The sequence below is a fragment of the Hippopotamus amphibius genome, chromosome 6, assembly GCF_030028045.1.
Source record: "Hippopotamus amphibius kiboko isolate mHipAmp2 chromosome 6, mHipAmp2.hap2, whole genome shotgun sequence".
Taxonomy (NCBI): domain Eukaryota; kingdom Metazoa; phylum Chordata; class Mammalia; order Artiodactyla; family Hippopotamidae; genus Hippopotamus; species Hippopotamus amphibius.
In genome coordinates this window covers 3,037,753-3,053,437 of record NC_080191.1, presented here as the reverse complement: position 1 = coordinate 3,053,437, position 15,685 = coordinate 3,037,753, and the positions used below count along the sequence as shown (strand labels likewise).

At 52.9% G+C, this 15,685-nt stretch overlaps 1 protein-coding gene across 3 annotated transcripts; it reads right to left on the bottom strand.

The window, feature by feature from the left end:
* Nucleotides 1-1,337: 1,337 nt before the first annotated feature.
* Nucleotides 1,338-9,658, bottom strand: TBXT (T-box transcription factor T). 3 transcript variants are annotated; one of them, XM_057739832.1, is made up of 8 exons: nt 9,453-9,658; nt 8,709-8,973; nt 7,832-7,966; nt 6,945-7,006; nt 6,767-6,828; nt 4,801-4,977; nt 3,469-3,598; nt 1,338-1,611 (listed from the first exon to the last, which is right to left on the bottom strand). In XM_057739832.1, exons 1-8 carry the CDS (start codon nt 9,656-9,658, stop codon nt 1,338-1,340), a joined length of 1,311 nt encoding a protein of 436 aa, XP_057595815.1. The 3 variants fall into 3 exon arrangements, with proteins under 3 accessions (XP_057595815.1, XP_057595816.1, XP_057595817.1); XM_057739833.1 differs by having other exon boundaries at nt 4,801-4,974; XM_057739834.1 differs by lacking the exon at nt 4,801-4,977.
* Between the last annotated feature and the right edge of the window lie 6,027 nt (nt 9,659-15,685).

Below are 15,685 nucleotides of genomic sequence, written 5' to 3'. Positions count from 1 at the left end.
GTAGGAATAAAACCAAGAAAAACTTTTAAGTGGCAAACAGTTAACATGTCCCATTTGGAAAGCAGGCACAGATACACCAAAATTCAGCGCTTTACACTTACATTCCAGGTTTACACTCTCAGGAAGCAGAGGTCCAGAATAGCAAGCTTGAACAAGTAGGATTCAAGATTCTGCCACTAGATGGAGAAATTGCCCCAATATAGCACAAGCAAGGTTCTGGCTCAGGGCTAGGAAATCTTACCAGCAGGAAAGATATTTACAAATGCCATATTGTTGCAATGACTGAGGCAACTGCACCTTACATTTATAAACTGTAACCTTTTGTCGAATCACTTCATGTATTTTTGCTTGAATGGAGTAGACATCCCACATTAATCTTTATGGCATTAGTATGTTCTGCATTCTGTCATTATCCACATTCACGATTCAGTGTTGACTACATAACTCTCTTGAAAATCATTTAACATCGTTCGCATTTTTGTGGCAATTAGCATTGAGTAAATAAATACATGCAAATTTCACCTCCAGTCCTGCAACTGACTAGATAAAACATTAAAGTCCATAACAGATTGAAAAGCTCCTCCAGGACAGTCTTAACCACCAGCTATAACAAACAGCAACATCTCATTCCAAAAAGGGAGGGTTTTAAATAACTAGACCAACCAAACTTTGCACATTGCCTTTATTTTGCAGAAAATGCTTTCTGCTGATTGTCTTTGGCTACTTTGTCAAAAGAAAAATATAAACAGTTGTAGGTTTAACAATACAAGAGATTAGCTACCTATGCTCAAAATAAACACATTCTAGTGGGCAGAGCTGGACATCTCCATTTCAACCACAGTCTGCCGTCCTCAACTGTGATTTAATTCTGTCTTTCACAGCTCAGCTCTAACTGTGGCAAGCCAGCCACAAAAGGGACCTGAAAGCTACTTGAAAGCACAACAAGGAAGAGAATTAAAAGTGTGCTTTTTATCTCACTAGAGTAGGACCGGTGGAGTTTACAAATTCTGGTTGCCAGTCATCTACGTGCTGTCTGAGAAACAAGATTTCTGGATGCTAGCAAGTCATCTTTACTGCGAATCATGGTGAGTTAGGCCAACTGCATTGCTTCCATACTTGAATTCAGCTGCAGCACATAAAGGACCCGGGACGGCACGGCCACCACCGAGGACGGACAAGGGCGGTGGGACTCTTGATAAATAACGGAACATGTACCTTCCTCTTATGTAAGGTGAGGTGAATAGGCCTTGTTCCCTTCCCCCGCCCGAGACTGCCAATCAAATCCACATTTGCTGCCACCGCGAAGTCACTGCATCTTGTAAGACACAGGCTCTGGTTCACATGGAGGGAGGCGACACGGGCGTCCACGAGGCCAGGAGGCGGGCCTGGGCCGAGGCATCGTACTGGCCGTCGGCCATGTCTGTGGCCGTGGCGGCCCCTTCGTACAGTGGGGACCCCGAGGAGGAGGAGGCCGAGACCGGGTGGGCCAGGGAGGCGGAGTGCGCGGAGGAGCCTCGAAAGAACGGGGCCCCCAGCCCGTTGGCCATCCCTGCCGCCTGCGCGTCAGGGGTGATGGCGCCGTTGCTCAGGGACCACAGGCTGGGGTACTGGCTGAAACGGGACAACGGAAACACAGACACGTCAGAGGCCTGGGGAGGGGCTCCGGAACCCTGCAGGAGGGGAAAACAGACCCCCGAGTCCCATTCCTGATAAGGGGGTTACGAGATGTCTTTATCTCAAACAGGCCATTTCCTCTGTGTTGTTAAATCACACCTGACGTGTACAGAAGTTATTGTCTCGTCTGTTAACAAGAAACAAAATCATTAGGATGCTGACTAGAAAGGCTACTGATGTAGACACAGCTCCTGGCCGAATGCTGTTGGGTTTTGCTGCAAAAGACTCCACCTTTGCGCTCATGTTCAGAATCCTAAATTCTCAGATATACTGAATCGCATGTTTCAGAGGATACGCTTAAGCATCCGTGTTAACTAGCGCCACCTGCGATCCCTGCAGTGCTTCCTACAAGGGAGACAACACGCCTCTCAAACACCAAGTGGTGGAGGGCGTGCGTCCAGTGACTCCCGTGTGGGCACCAAGTGTCAGCACGGGTGAGCCTGATGCATGAGAAAAAGAAGTGCACTTGGGACTTAGACCAGGAAGCAAATCCCAATTAACTAGCTTTGTCACGTTGGCCTTGTTCTGTGACCATCTTTGAGGAGCTGTTTCCCAGTCTTTGAAAGAGGAATTGGAGATGGGTATGAAATCCCCCCTCTGAGAACACAGGCTTGAACAGCATTACGCTAGGCTCCATTTTGTTTCAAGAAAATGCCTTTCTCTTAGAGACCTTCTGTAAATGCATAACAGGACCTATGCCATCGTGGCCTACACTGTTTGCCAAGCCGTGTCCTACACTTCGGATGCATTTGAACTTGCAAACAAGCCTGAGTTAAGTGAGGTAGGTTACTATCGCCACTTTACAGATGAAAAGAAGCAAGGCTCTGAGATGCACTGACATCGTCAGGTGCGGCTCCATTATAATCTGCAGGTCATCCGATTTACAGCAGTTTTCCAGGTGCCTTCAGAGCCCTGGAAAAGCTTGCTGGTTATGTAGTCTTTGCTTTATTTTTAAGAATAGACAATTAGATTATTTTAAAAGAATTGTTTCCTAAACAGAAAGCATTAAGATCCAAGGCAAATACTGCTATACTATACACAGAAACTGCATTGTTTTTGGGGTCAAGATGTCTTGTCTACAGACTCTGCTGTGAGCCAACTTTTCAATCATTTAATATCTTTGAGCCCATTTCCTCATTAGAAAATGAGGACTGACCTCTAGATTTATTTTAGTTCTTTATTATAATGCAAGACACTTACTGACCAAATTGATTTCTTTAAGCCAACCTCCCTCTATATAATTTTCAACTTAGTAATAAAATAGTCATTCTTTACAAGTTATCCAGAATACACATTTAAGAACACTGATTCTGTATGCAACAAATTTTCTTAATTTAATACCGCCTGTCAAAAAAGGAAACATTTATTCAAAATTCACCTACTGACCCCAATAACCCTGTAAAGACAGGCTGAGGCTGGGGTTACTTAGCGCCCTTTTCTTGAAGAAATGAGGCCCGGAGCATTTAAGAGACTTGTCCATCACATGAACTAGTAAATAGCAAAGCCAGAATAGGGTCCCCGTTCCCTTCCGTTACAGCCTAGCTCGTTACAGCCTAGCTCGCATCCACCCTGGGGGAGCCTCTGGTCTTCCCAGAGAACAGACAGAAGCAGGAACTCACAGCAGTCATGTAACCTGGGGGTCCCCAGACATCCCTGGCTAAAGGTCACGTTACAAATAAAACCAAATACCCATAAGTGAAGGGCAGAATAAAGGCCAGTGAACGAGATGGCACGAAGTCGCAGGCTCTCAAGAGTTCCCAGGACAGTTTGCATCACTCCCCAGACAGACATTACCTAGAGCCCGTAGGAGGGCCAGGGTTCGGGCTCATAGGAAGCATGCCGGTGTGGGCAGGCATTCCGAGGCTGGACCAATTGTCGTGGGATTGGAGCAGGGACACACAAGCGGACGAATTGTCGGAATAGGCTACAGGATGTAAGAAAGTGTTGTTACTGAAAGGGACTTCCAAAAGTGACAAAATGCATCGAAATACTACCAACAGCTGGAGCTATCCAACAATGAAAACAAAATGTGTGTGGCATTAAATATAGAAAGCAGTCCACTAGCCTGCTGAATTGGTCCTCAAAGGCTAATACTTATTGTCAAATGTATATATTTGAGGGACTTTCCTGGCAGCCCAGTGATTAAGACTCCGGGCTTCCTATGCAGGGGGTACAGGTTCGATCCCCGGTAGGGCAGCTAAGATTCCACGTGCCGCACAGTGAGGCCAAAACATATGTGTATATTTGAATATATTCCAATACCCAGGCTTTTTCTTTATCATTAGATCAATAGTTGCCCTGTAGAAATGGAATCCTACAATCACGTGATGGAGGATTAATTATCTTTAAAAATAAAAATCAATGTGACTTTAACCTGTCTTTCTCCCAAAGAATTATTCCTTTAAAATTAAAAGGGCTTTGGAAACCATTACTCCAGGTAAAATTTAAAATATGGTCTGCTAGCCTCTGGTTAGACGACTATTTCCTTCCCAAGTAAAGCTCCTTTCATTTCGCATCAGCTTCAATTGCTTAATTGTTTTATGGTGTTCATTAGCTTTCTCCCTCCTTTTGGAGCCAGACAAAATGAAGTTTGGGCATCCGTGGGATTAGAGAGAATCAGGTCCAGGGATCTTCGTGGTCTGGCCCAGAGATCACGGGACTGAATCCTGCACAGGGTCACCTGGGGACTTGTGAAAGCACAAAGTGCTGGGCCCACCCTTAGCACTTCTGATTCTATAAGTCTGGGGGGGTTTCAGATGATACTGGGGCTGTTCACCCGGGTACCATACTTGGAGAAACGCACTTGTGTTTAGTCAAACTAGTAATTCTCAAGCCTGGCTTGGCCCGACGTCATTACTTCGGAGGGGTTCATAAAATATACCAAGCCTGGGCCCCGGCTCCACAGTCCTGGGGTCAAAAAGCTCAAGCAATAACCATCACATTCAGCCTGGAAGGCCCCTGGTCTGGACGTCTCTGTGGTCGAGCCAGCAGTGACGTGGACATGAAAAGAAGGTCCCTCTTGAGTCAATAAAGAGCCTGCTCTCTGGACCCCTGCAGACTGCCTTCCCTTTCCAGAAGTCTTCCGGCCACCCCCAAATCCCAGGTCCACGTCCACTTATGACTTACTTGGAGAATTGTTCCGATGCGCGTAAGGGCTGGGGTAGGGTGCTGGGCGGTGGTTCCTCAGGGCCGGGTACCTTTCACAGCCGTGCGTGGAGGGAAGTGAGAGGGGGCCTCCAAACTGAGGATGGGGGGTGGCAGGAGGACACAGGGTGCTGGTTCCAGGAATCAGCCACCCCCCTGCTGTGAGAGAAGGATGCTGAGTACCTGGCTTTTGCATCACTTGCATTATTTACAAGACAGGGCGGGACTCCCCGGTGGTGCAGTGGTTAGGACTCCATGCTCTCACTGCTGAGGGCCCAGGTTCAATCCCTGGTCAGGGAACTAAGATCCCACAAGCAGAGCGGCACAGCCAAAAAAAAAACCTATGGAAGGACAGGAGGGCAGGGGCCAGGGAGTGGTGGGTCTTCTCCTCAGGATTCACGGGCACCAAGGACCCAGCCGAGGCTTCAGGCGTCATGGGAGGCAGCCCCACACTAGTGGCCACAGGCTGGCCGAGGTTTCCAGACCCACAGGGCACCTGAGCAAACCTGGGAGACGGACCCCAACCCCAGCCAACCCTGAGGCTTCCTCAAGCCCCCAGAATCTTCCCAGCCTCTTGTGGGATGTTCTGCTCCCCCAGGGAGGTCAGTTCTCAGGGCCTAACTGCTGAGCTTGGATAAAATGTAAAAACAGACAAAATTCAGGCACATGCGGGACACACAGGCGAGCCATGCAGCTACAAACCATCCTTCAGACAACACTCAAATGAGGGGAGGGTCCAGACGTGGCCACAGAGCATGGGCTCATCACTCACCAGAGCAGTTGTTCATATTCTGCTCTATGATGTGGCCCTGCCACTTAGGAGAGCTGTTTGTTAAATTAGCCCATAAACAACAGGAAGGAAGAGAGGGAGCGGGGGAGGGAGGCAGGGAGGGAGGGAGGCAGGGAGGGAGGGAGAGAGGGAAAGAAAGAGAGAGAGAGAGAGAGAGAGAGAGAGAAAGATAAAGAAAGAAAGAAAGATAAAGAAAGATAAAGAAAAGAAAGAAAGAAAGAAAGAAAGAAAGAAAGAAAGAAAAGAAAGAAAGAAAAAGAAAAGAAAGATAAAGAAAGAAAGAAAAAGAAAGATAAGAAAGAAAGAAAGAAAGAAAGAAAGAGAGAGAGAAAGATAAAGAAAGAAAGAAAGAGGGAGGAAGAAAGAGAGAAAAAGAAAGAAATACAGAACAGAAAATGGTGGTTTGAGGAGACCGCCATGCTGGTTCCTCCAGACTCCTGAAGTGAGCGGCAAACACTCACTTTCCTCTCCCAACAGCTGTCAGTTACTCATCCCTCAGAGTCCCCTCCCTGTGTGGACAGAAGGGCTAGACACAGCCTCTCCTCCTAACAGACTCTGCTGCACACCTGTATCACTTCGCTGGCTCCCGGAACTCCTAAACGAAACTAGACTTAAAGCAGACTTTCCCATCCCACAAGCCACTGTTTCCAGCATGAGCTGATGGGCCATTCCCAGAATGGAAGCAGGCTGAGGGGAGACCCACACGTGATCACAAGCATCGTTCCGCAGCTGGTCCTTCAGTTTTCAGGGATTCACAAAAAGAGAGACCATCTCAAAGTGGCTAGAAGAGCCGGGCTCTCCTCTTGCCCAACACAGCACAGTCTAAACATCCATCGAGGGCTCGGCGATCCATCCCAGCATGGCTGGAGCTGCCTCGAAGCACAGCAAAAGAGCCCAGGTAAATTCTGCCCAGGCTTCTCTGCCAGGAGTCCCGCGGGCTGGGGGAGCAAGCTGCAGGTGGAACAGAGGCTGAGGGCCAGCAGGTTGAGGACCAGCAGGAACAGCAGCAGCACACAGGGCCAGGGGCCCTGCACAGTGACAGGCAATGTGCTCCCCAAGTGCACCCCAGAAACTCTGCCTGCTCCACCCCTCCAGTCCAGCTCCCGGCAGGGGGTCCCTGAAACAAGGTACATCTGTGCGGAGTGCAACAAACCGTACATTGGGAGTACCCAGACTGCTGGCTGTCTCCAGGTTCTTCCATCACATCTTTGTGGTCACTTCTGTCAAAAAAGTGCATTGAATTGTCAAGGAGAACATTCAGAAAACGGTATTTGCAGCAATAGTTCATCTTTCTGCATACTTCTTTGCCCAAAGGGTGTACTTAGAATTCTCTCACCTTTCCTTTGCATCAAGGAAAGCTTTTGCAAATGGGTTGTATTTAATTTTAAGAGCTGTGATCTGAAAAACAAGAAGTTGCATTTACTAGTATACTGCTCATTAGCCAGAGGATTTAATTTGGCACCAAGAAATCAGGAACCACCAGCACTCCCCTTTAAATATTCAAATATAATCAGACTTCTTTCCAGGTACATGTTTCCTCTTTGGATCTGAAGGAGCTGTGTAATCGTAATATTTTATAAAGAATAGCACATTTATGAAAAGCCTTTAAATGCTGATTTTCTGAGTGGAATTCACAATAAACCTAACCTACTGCTGACAATATTCTGTGTGCATCGATCAAACAAACACGGCTCAAAGTACAAGCCGGGTCTGCTTAGGAATAGTGACCGTGAGTTCTAGTTGGCGATCGATGCTGACAACTTAACCAGCTAATCACAAACTGTCTGTACTTTGGGGTCACACTTAGATATGGACTTACAGGCATTAAGCTGTATTCTGTATCTAGCTGACTCTCCACACTGCCCAGATTTGGAGGGGTGCCCCTAACTCTTTCCGGAAGCTTTCCAGAGGAAGGAGACATCCCCCTCTCTCTGAAGGCCTGTCCTTAAGAAATTCTTACAGTCCTTAACCTAAATGTTTTATTCACCTTTTCATTTCGCTTGAGTTTGGGACACTTTTATGGAAAACTAAAGGGGAAAGTGTTTGAATGAGTACTTATTTTACAACTTTTCTCCCGCTGTCCCAATTTTATAATTATTGTAAGTTATTATAAAAGGCAGCAATTATCCGTCTGAAGTACACTCATCACACAGGCTCTCCACACACGCGGGAACCTGCAAAAGGAAGCTCTGGAGAAGGCTCCCTGCCCCGAGCGCCGCTCACCTCCTCATTCTGGTAGGCGGTCACCGCTATGAACTGGGTCTCCGGGAAGCAGTGGCTGGTGATCATGCGCTGTGGACCCCCCACCCTCACGATGTGGATCCGAGGCTCATACTTGTGTAAGGAGTTCAGCATGATCTGAGAGAGACACAGACACGGGGATGGTGGTCATCAAAGCCCTACCGTCGAGACAACACAACATCCATTTGTCCTGCCGTCCGGGAGAAAAATACATCCAAGACGCAGAAAATCCGGCAGCTCACAGGAGGATGTCCTTACTGTTGACGCTGGTAGGTTTCCCAACAGGTGCTGCTCCCACGACTAGTTTGGAAAAGGAATGGTGAGATGCTGCACACAATTAAAGGCAATGAATGCCCATCACCAAAGGCTTTGACCTGGTAAAGTTCTAAGGCTTCCGGGGCGGCCGTAGACAGCTTTAAATGCCTGAGCGCGGTCGCAGCTTTCGGGAACACCGGGTCTCCCAGTAACAATCCCCAAGAAAAGAAGTTCTGTAGGGAAGGATAGATCTGTGCAGACTCCTCCAGTAAATACAGTGGGCCTATTAAGCTCTAAAGTGACAATTTACCGTCAGGACTGACATCTTTCTCTACCCCTAGGAAAGTTGAGGGCTAGGATGCAGAAGGTCCTCAAAGCTTGAGACCTGCCTGAGTGTTCGAAGGCAGGTCTCAAGCTTTGCACCCTGGCCCCACTCTCCAGGCCTTGGTGTTACCGGACTCAATTTACTATAAACAACACTGAAGGCTTAATTAAGGAAGACAGGTGTCACCTTCCAAGGCTGCCCTGGGAGAAGGTGCAGAGTCTCAGGGCGAGTCGTCACCCCCTCCCCGCCCCCCCCCACTCTGCACCCCATCACACCTACCTGGCCCCCGCCATTGAGCTTGTTGGTGAGCTTGACTTTGCTGAAGGAGACCGGCGCCTTCATCCAGTGCGCCCCGAAGTTGGGAGAGTCGGGGTGGATGTAGACGCAGCTGGGGGCCTGCGGCTCCGGCTTGCCCCCCGGCACCCACTCCCCGTTCACATACTTCCAGCGGTGGTTGTCGGCCGCCACGAAGTCCAGCAGGAAGGAGTACATGGCGTTGGGGTCCAGGCCAGACACGTTCACCTTCAGTACGGGGAACATCCTCCTGGAAAGGAAGGAGCACAGCTGGAGGATCCTGGATCTGACCCGTTAGAACGGAGGCAGGGACCTGTCATTTGGGGCAAAGAGGAGCCCCCTTGGGAACTTACAAGGGGGAACTCCCGAGCTCCCCCCTTCCCAGGACTCTCCTAGATCCACAGGCGCCCTCCGCCCTACCCCACGGCCTCCAGAAGCTCGGCAGGAGAGGACCTGGCCCAGGGTTGCAGCACCTAGGTCCAGCCCGCGGGGCAAGCGTGGGCGAGGCGCGGGTCGGGGGGCTCCCCCGGGAGTCCCTCCTCCCCAGAAGAGTGACGATCACACGAAGACGTCCCAGAGGGACAATTAGAGGCCACAAGGATCGGTTCCCAGCCCGAGCGGAAATGCGCAAAAAGACCGGGAGAAAGTGGTGCGTGGTAAGGCACTTTCCTGCCCGGCTGCCCGGCCCGCCCCCGGGCCTGGCGCACACCCGGGCGGCCGCGCGTCTACCTGCCGTTCTTGGTCACGATCATCTCGTTGGTGAGCTCCTTGAAGCGCAGCCACAGCTCGCTCTCCTCCAGGCCCACGCGCAGCTCGCGCTCCGTGGGGTCGCCCTTCTCGCTGCCCGCCTGCAGCTCGCTCTCCACGGCGCTCAGCAGGTGGTCCACGCGGTACTGCAGGCTCTTCCCCGCGCTCTCGGCGCCCGGGGAGCTCATCCTCCCGCCCGCCCCTCCCCACCGCCCCCGAAGCCGCGCCTCGCTACCCGAGAGCCACCTTCGCCCCGGCAGGCGGCCGCTCGTCCGAGAAGTGGGGCCGCTCGGGCCCAGACCCGCGACGGCGCCCGGGCCCCTGCACAGCCCCGGGAGCAGGGCGAGGGTCGAGAACCGGGGGGGGAGGGGGCGGGGAAAGGGGTGGGGGGAAGGTTATTCCACTTGAACTCCCGCAAGGAGCTACTAGGGGAGGTCTCCTGGGAGAGAAAATCGCCCCTCGGCCTAAATAGAGCCTCGGGAGCCTCGGAGGGGGGCGCGGCGGATTGGGCCGCGCGCCCTTTGAAGCGCCGGGGCCGCCGCCCATTGGCCGCGCGCGGCCATACCAGACCCCGCCGGGCGGGCCGCGGAGGCGGGGGGCGCACAATGGGCTCCCGCGCCCACTGGTTGTAAATCCGGAGCCCGGCCCTGCCCGCCGCGGCCCGGCCCCTACACCTCCGCCCTCCCCCAAATGTTTGCACCTCCATCAAAGCGGCCGGGCGGGCCCCGAAGGCCGGGAGGAGGTGGGGGACGGGGCGGGGACGGAGGGGCCGTGCTCCCGAGCTCGCCCCGGCCCGCACCTCGCCGAGGGGCTGCCCAAGCCCCCCAACGCCCGCGCGCGGGGCCCTCCTCTCCTCTCTTTCCAGGCGCACCGCCGATCCCGCAGGTGTGCCTGCCTGGCGTCGCACCGCGGCTCTCACCTGCGCCCGAGCCGGTGTCCTTCTCTCCCCAGCGACCATCGCGCACAGCCCCGCTTAAAGGCGCGCCCCGTGCCCAGGTCTCCGCTCCTCCGAAGGCTCAGCCCACCACCGAGCCGGGCCCCGTCCCGACACGTCCCTCGGCCTGCGGCGCTTCAGGTGACTCCGCGAGCACCCAGGACCTTGGATCGGCCCACCCGGCGTCCCTGTTCTCCGCAGCCCTCGCCTGTCTGGAAAGGGAAGCCCCGCACTCCGAGGCTCTGCCCACCTGTCCATCCCGCGCCCCGAGAAGGAAATGGACTGAAATCAACCAAACGACCCCTTTGGGGATGTTTTCTCCCCACCCCACCCCCCACCTTATAAGAGCAGGACTTTGATGACGAGGTCTGTGCGTGCACTGAGTGGAACCCGGGAGTCTGCTCGACTTCTGTGGGTTCGGTCTTTGCTTTCGCGGAAGGTGGGAGTGGGAGGGACGGGCCAGGTTTCCTGGCGCGCGGGGTTCGGGGTGCCTCTTGCCGCCCGGCCTGGCCGTGTAGGGCTCGGGTGGTTTATTACCTTTCGGTGAGAACCTCCGCGAGGAGAGCGAAGGAAAGGTGACAATGAGCAGGAAATAGTTCAAGGGGGTCTCTTCAGACAATTACATTCCTCCTGAAACGCGAGCCCGGGAAGGGGGAAGGCGGCAGATGCGCGGTCTGCGCGCCTCGGAGTCACTGGCTAAAGAAGGTCCCCGCCTCGGTTCTCCCCGTCTGCCCCGCGCTCCCCCCACCTCCACGCCCCCTGGGGAAAGCCACGCTTCGGAGGGGCACCCCATTCAGCACACCCCCGCCCCTTAACGAGGGGGCTCTGCGGGCAGGTCGTGGAATCCGCGCCCCGCGCCAACCCCTCCCTGTCGCTCCCGGGTGGAGACTTGTGGGGGCACCGCGGAAGGGACCCCGCCAGCCTGTCGCCCCCCGGGGGAGGGGGAAACGCGGCCCCAGCTGCTCCGCCGCCCCTCTCCAAATGCGGCTGCGGGGTCGCGAAGCCCGGCGCACCCCGTCACCCTCGCATTTCTCAGTTGGATGTAAGGAAATGCCCAGGGGGCTGAGCCGAGGGGGAAAGTTTCCTTCTGGAAAGAAGCACCAAAAGGACCTCATTTGCTCCCGGCACCCGGACCCTGCTGAGTCGCCTTCCACCCTGTCTTTCTGGCCATGGGCTTTGGGGGCTTTGCGTGTGTCTTTCCCGAGAAATTAAAAGGGTCTAAAGAGCATCTCCGCCGTGGAGACCGCCCGAGCCTGCGCACTTAGTATAAAGGGGGGTGGGGGTGAGGTGGGGGGGGGGAGACGCGTGAGTACCAGGCATTCGGGGGTCTCTAAAACCCCCGCCGGGGGCGAAGCTTAGGACGCCCCTTGACCCCCTAAGGCGGGAGCTCTCTTGGCACTGACGCTTCGGGGTGGATTTTGCCAAAGTCTGGAAGCGCTCGTGAGGCCCCGCGGTTTACCAGGTCGCCCCAGCAACTGTGCTTCCGATTTCAGTTCGGCTCCACACACGGGAGGGGGCACGGCCAAACACGAATAAAAGGCCGGCAGCAGAGAAAGTCCGCTCTCAGACGTGCGCAGCGACATTTCCTGCCTCCAGAATGAAGGCTCCGGATCCCGGAGGCGCGCGGAAGGCTCGGCGCGCAGCTGGGGGAGAGGCTGGGGCGTAGGGGCTGCGCGGTGGCTGCGGAGGTCTCCCCACCGTCTCCGCCTAGTACTTTTCCTTTCCTCTCGGCGCCTGGTATTCTGGATCTTTGTTCCTCGGTTCTCAGGACGAGCGTCTCCACTCTCTGGGTCCTTTCAACGAAGGCTGCCGTGCATGACAGTTTACAGCCAAAAACTTCCTCCGGCCCAGCTATAAAGAATCCCCAGTTAATAACAAGGTGCTTCCTTGCGGGGAGGAGGGGCCCAGCCTCCCCAGATGTGTCTTTCTCCCCTTGGGAAGTCTAGCCAGCCGGTCCAGAAAAATAGATAAAGGCCTTACGGCGGGGTCTCAGGACGCAACTGGTCCCCCACCCCCACCCCAAATAACTTAGGAAACATTTTACAAAAAGTCACACAGCCCTCATTTCCCAGAGAGGCAGTTTTCCCCAGACCCACCGCCCCTCCTTAAGCAACAAAACCATTTGTCTTGTAGGAGAGGGTATCAATGATGCCACAAGGGGCTTTCAAGGGCAGTGGGAGCAGGGATAGCCACCAGGGACCCCGCCATGCCCTCCAGCTTCTTTCTCTTCTTCCTCAAGAGAAAAAAATAAGTTTATTTTTGGTTGTATAATTTGTGCTCATTGTAGAATATACTATACACATGTATGTAATGTACATATCTGTATATACGTAATGTGTGTGTGTGCGCGCGTGTGTGAAAATGCAAACCTCGAGCACTAATCACTGCATAGATGAGCTGTTTTCCTCACCTTTTTTTACATTTGTTCTTCTGAGGAGCCCTTCCGTACTGGTTAAGCAGACGTCACAAAAGCATTTGTGTCCTAAAGTTAAGATAACGCATAAAGGGCGCTTCATAGCAACTCTTTTCTGTCACCAGTGGTTTATCTGTCTATCCCACTGAAAGAAACCCAATGAATTTTGTTATAGTTTTTAAAGTTGCACGATACAGTTCTTTAGACTCCTTAGCAATGAAAGTTTCCAAAGGCCATTGGGCTGTTTGGGGCGTCTCTGATTTGTGGAAAACAGCAAAGACTTGTTTTTCAAAGTCTTTCTCAGTCGTGTCTTGGCGCTGGGCCTGACTGACCCATCACTGCAGCCCCAGGAAGAGGGCAGTCATGCTATCACTTTGAGTTTCTAGATGTCTCCCTGGAACTGCAGCGGAGGGTGTGGCCTTTGCAGGTGTGGAGTTAGATGATTAGCCCAAGGACGTGCTTCAAGACCAAATCCATCCTGGCTATACTCTCTCAGCCACAGAGCTTTGTCACAGACCACAGTGTATGGTTTCCTGACGGGAGTTCACACACTAAAAACAAACAGGCCTGAGCGCTTGGGATTGTGACTTTTCTCTGTAAAACTCCAGGGCAGTTGCCCCGGTTCTGGAATCCGAGGCTGCAGAGGAGAAACCTGCAGGCGGCGGGCTGTGGTCCCTACTGTGGTGGGGGCTGTTCTCCTGGGTTCTTCAGTTTTTTAATTCGCATAGTTCACAGTTTGTCTTCATGGTGGAATCTCTTTTTCCCGGTTTTTCCTGGAAGGCCGGGAGAGCCCTTTCCACCCTCTCTTCAGCTCTGACCTATGTGTGGTACCCATCTCAGTCCTTCTGTTTCCCCCTCAGGGGTTGTAGCTGTGCTTCCAAATCCGAGCCCGTGCCTGTTCTCAACTTGTCTTCCACGCCACTCTGTCACTTCGCTTTTCTCTGTCACTTCTGGGTTTTTCTCCTCCCGGCAGATGGGTTTTCTTCCTCTGCCGGAGCCTCGCTTTTCTGACATCCTGATACCCCACGTCCCTCGCCGCCTTCCGCTCACAGCCTCACAGCCTCTGCCTTCCTCGAGGCTCCGTTTCTGAAAGGCCATGGTTTCTGTGTCTTCCTGAAAAGGCCAAACAGTTTTCTGAATTCATCTTGTGGTTTCTGCCATTTATTATTTCCAGAGGCTACTTCTCTGAGTTTTAGGGATGACACCCTCGCCTGCTACCCTTAACCCTTGGCTCCCTGCTATTTTCTTTCCCCCCCTCCTCCTACCCAGGGGCGGTCTCCGCAGCCTGCCCGCTGCTCCAAGGACCCCTCAAGCCACACTGTGAAGCAGGTGAGGTGCAGGGTCTGTTTCACTCACGCGAACCAGCACTTGACTCCTGCTGGGGACCCCATGGGTCCCTGTTGGCACAATTGGGGTCTGCCCGCCTGTGCATCTTAGGACGAACAGGAGCCCCACATCCCCCTGGAGACCTGCCAGGGAGCATTTTAACAACAATGTGGACCAAACGTCAACCCTTAACCTTCACTAACACGCAAGAGCCGCAGGGTCCAGAGGGCCGTTCTTTAGTCATTACTCACTGCCTCAGATCACCCATTGTCTTGAAGACAGTAAAGGAGGATCCCCTGTGGGAGTTGTGTATAAAATGAGACCCAAGAATGAAAAGAAATTAGCTCTTCCCAGGGAATCAATGAGGGTGAAGCCGTAGGGGCATCATTTTAGGTTTAAAATTACTCAAGGAGTCATGCCTGGAGACTCTACCCAGTCATTGAACCTGTGACCTTATAAAATACCAGATTTCGCATTTCTCCTCTCTCTATACCTTATTTTGGAAGATCCTGTTCTGGCACTGAATTAAATGTGAAGTCCCAAACCAATTCTCTTATAGGAAAGAACTTTAGAAATAAACACGTGAAGAAGTAACTGGTACATACCACTGGACGACTAGGAGAGAGTGGACTTTTAATGGCAGTGGAGGCTCCAAAGACACGACCACCTATTTCATAAGAACAAAGGGGATATTGAGCCAGGAGGGTCAGGACCGGCGGGGACGTTCAGGGTGAGGCAGGTGTGCTGGGTGCCGGCGTGGTTTGGGACGAGGACACCGGAGGGCAGGGCCCAGCAGGCCGGTATCGGGTGGGGCACTGGGCAGGCTTTTGAGATGGTGGGATTCTGGGATCTTCATGAACTAGATAGGAGGAACTCTAGAAAGGTCTGCACTGTATCCTAGAAACTCTGGGACACTTCTAGAGGCTTCCTATAGAAATTCCCATAAATACTATCTACAAAGATGGAAACAAGCGAGAATGAGAGATCGTATAAGGGTATTTGGGGAGGGCCCATCTGGGGGCGGGGGAAAGAAGGGAAGACAGAGGCAGAGCCCTGAACAGAAATCTGCAAAGGCAGCTGGAGGGCTGGCGGCTGCAGCTGGGGTGAGAACGGAGAGCTGGCGAGCGGGCGGGTGACCAGGGAGCGCCCGGGGGAGAGCTGGGGGCTGGGAGGACAAGAGGGAGGAGCTAAGGTCATCCTCCCTCCATATCAAGTCCTAGACTGACAGTAAAAACGGGACAAAGGGGAGGGCTTAGCACGTCTGTGAGAAAAGAGCCCTCGTCAGTGTTTCCCACCATGGGGACTCTGCCCGCTGAAAAGAAGCCGCTGAGGAGGAAACCCCATTTGGAAATTAGAATTAGCACGTTCTACACCCCAAACTCACACAGCTTCCAGGGTCCAACGTGTCCCAGCCCCAGAACACAAAAAGGAGGAAGTAACATTCACCGAGGTCTATTATATGCAGGGAGCCCTGCATATGTTATCAGTCAGAAATCAGCTTGGCAAGGCGGTGAGAGCTCCTCTTTTATATTCAGGGAACTC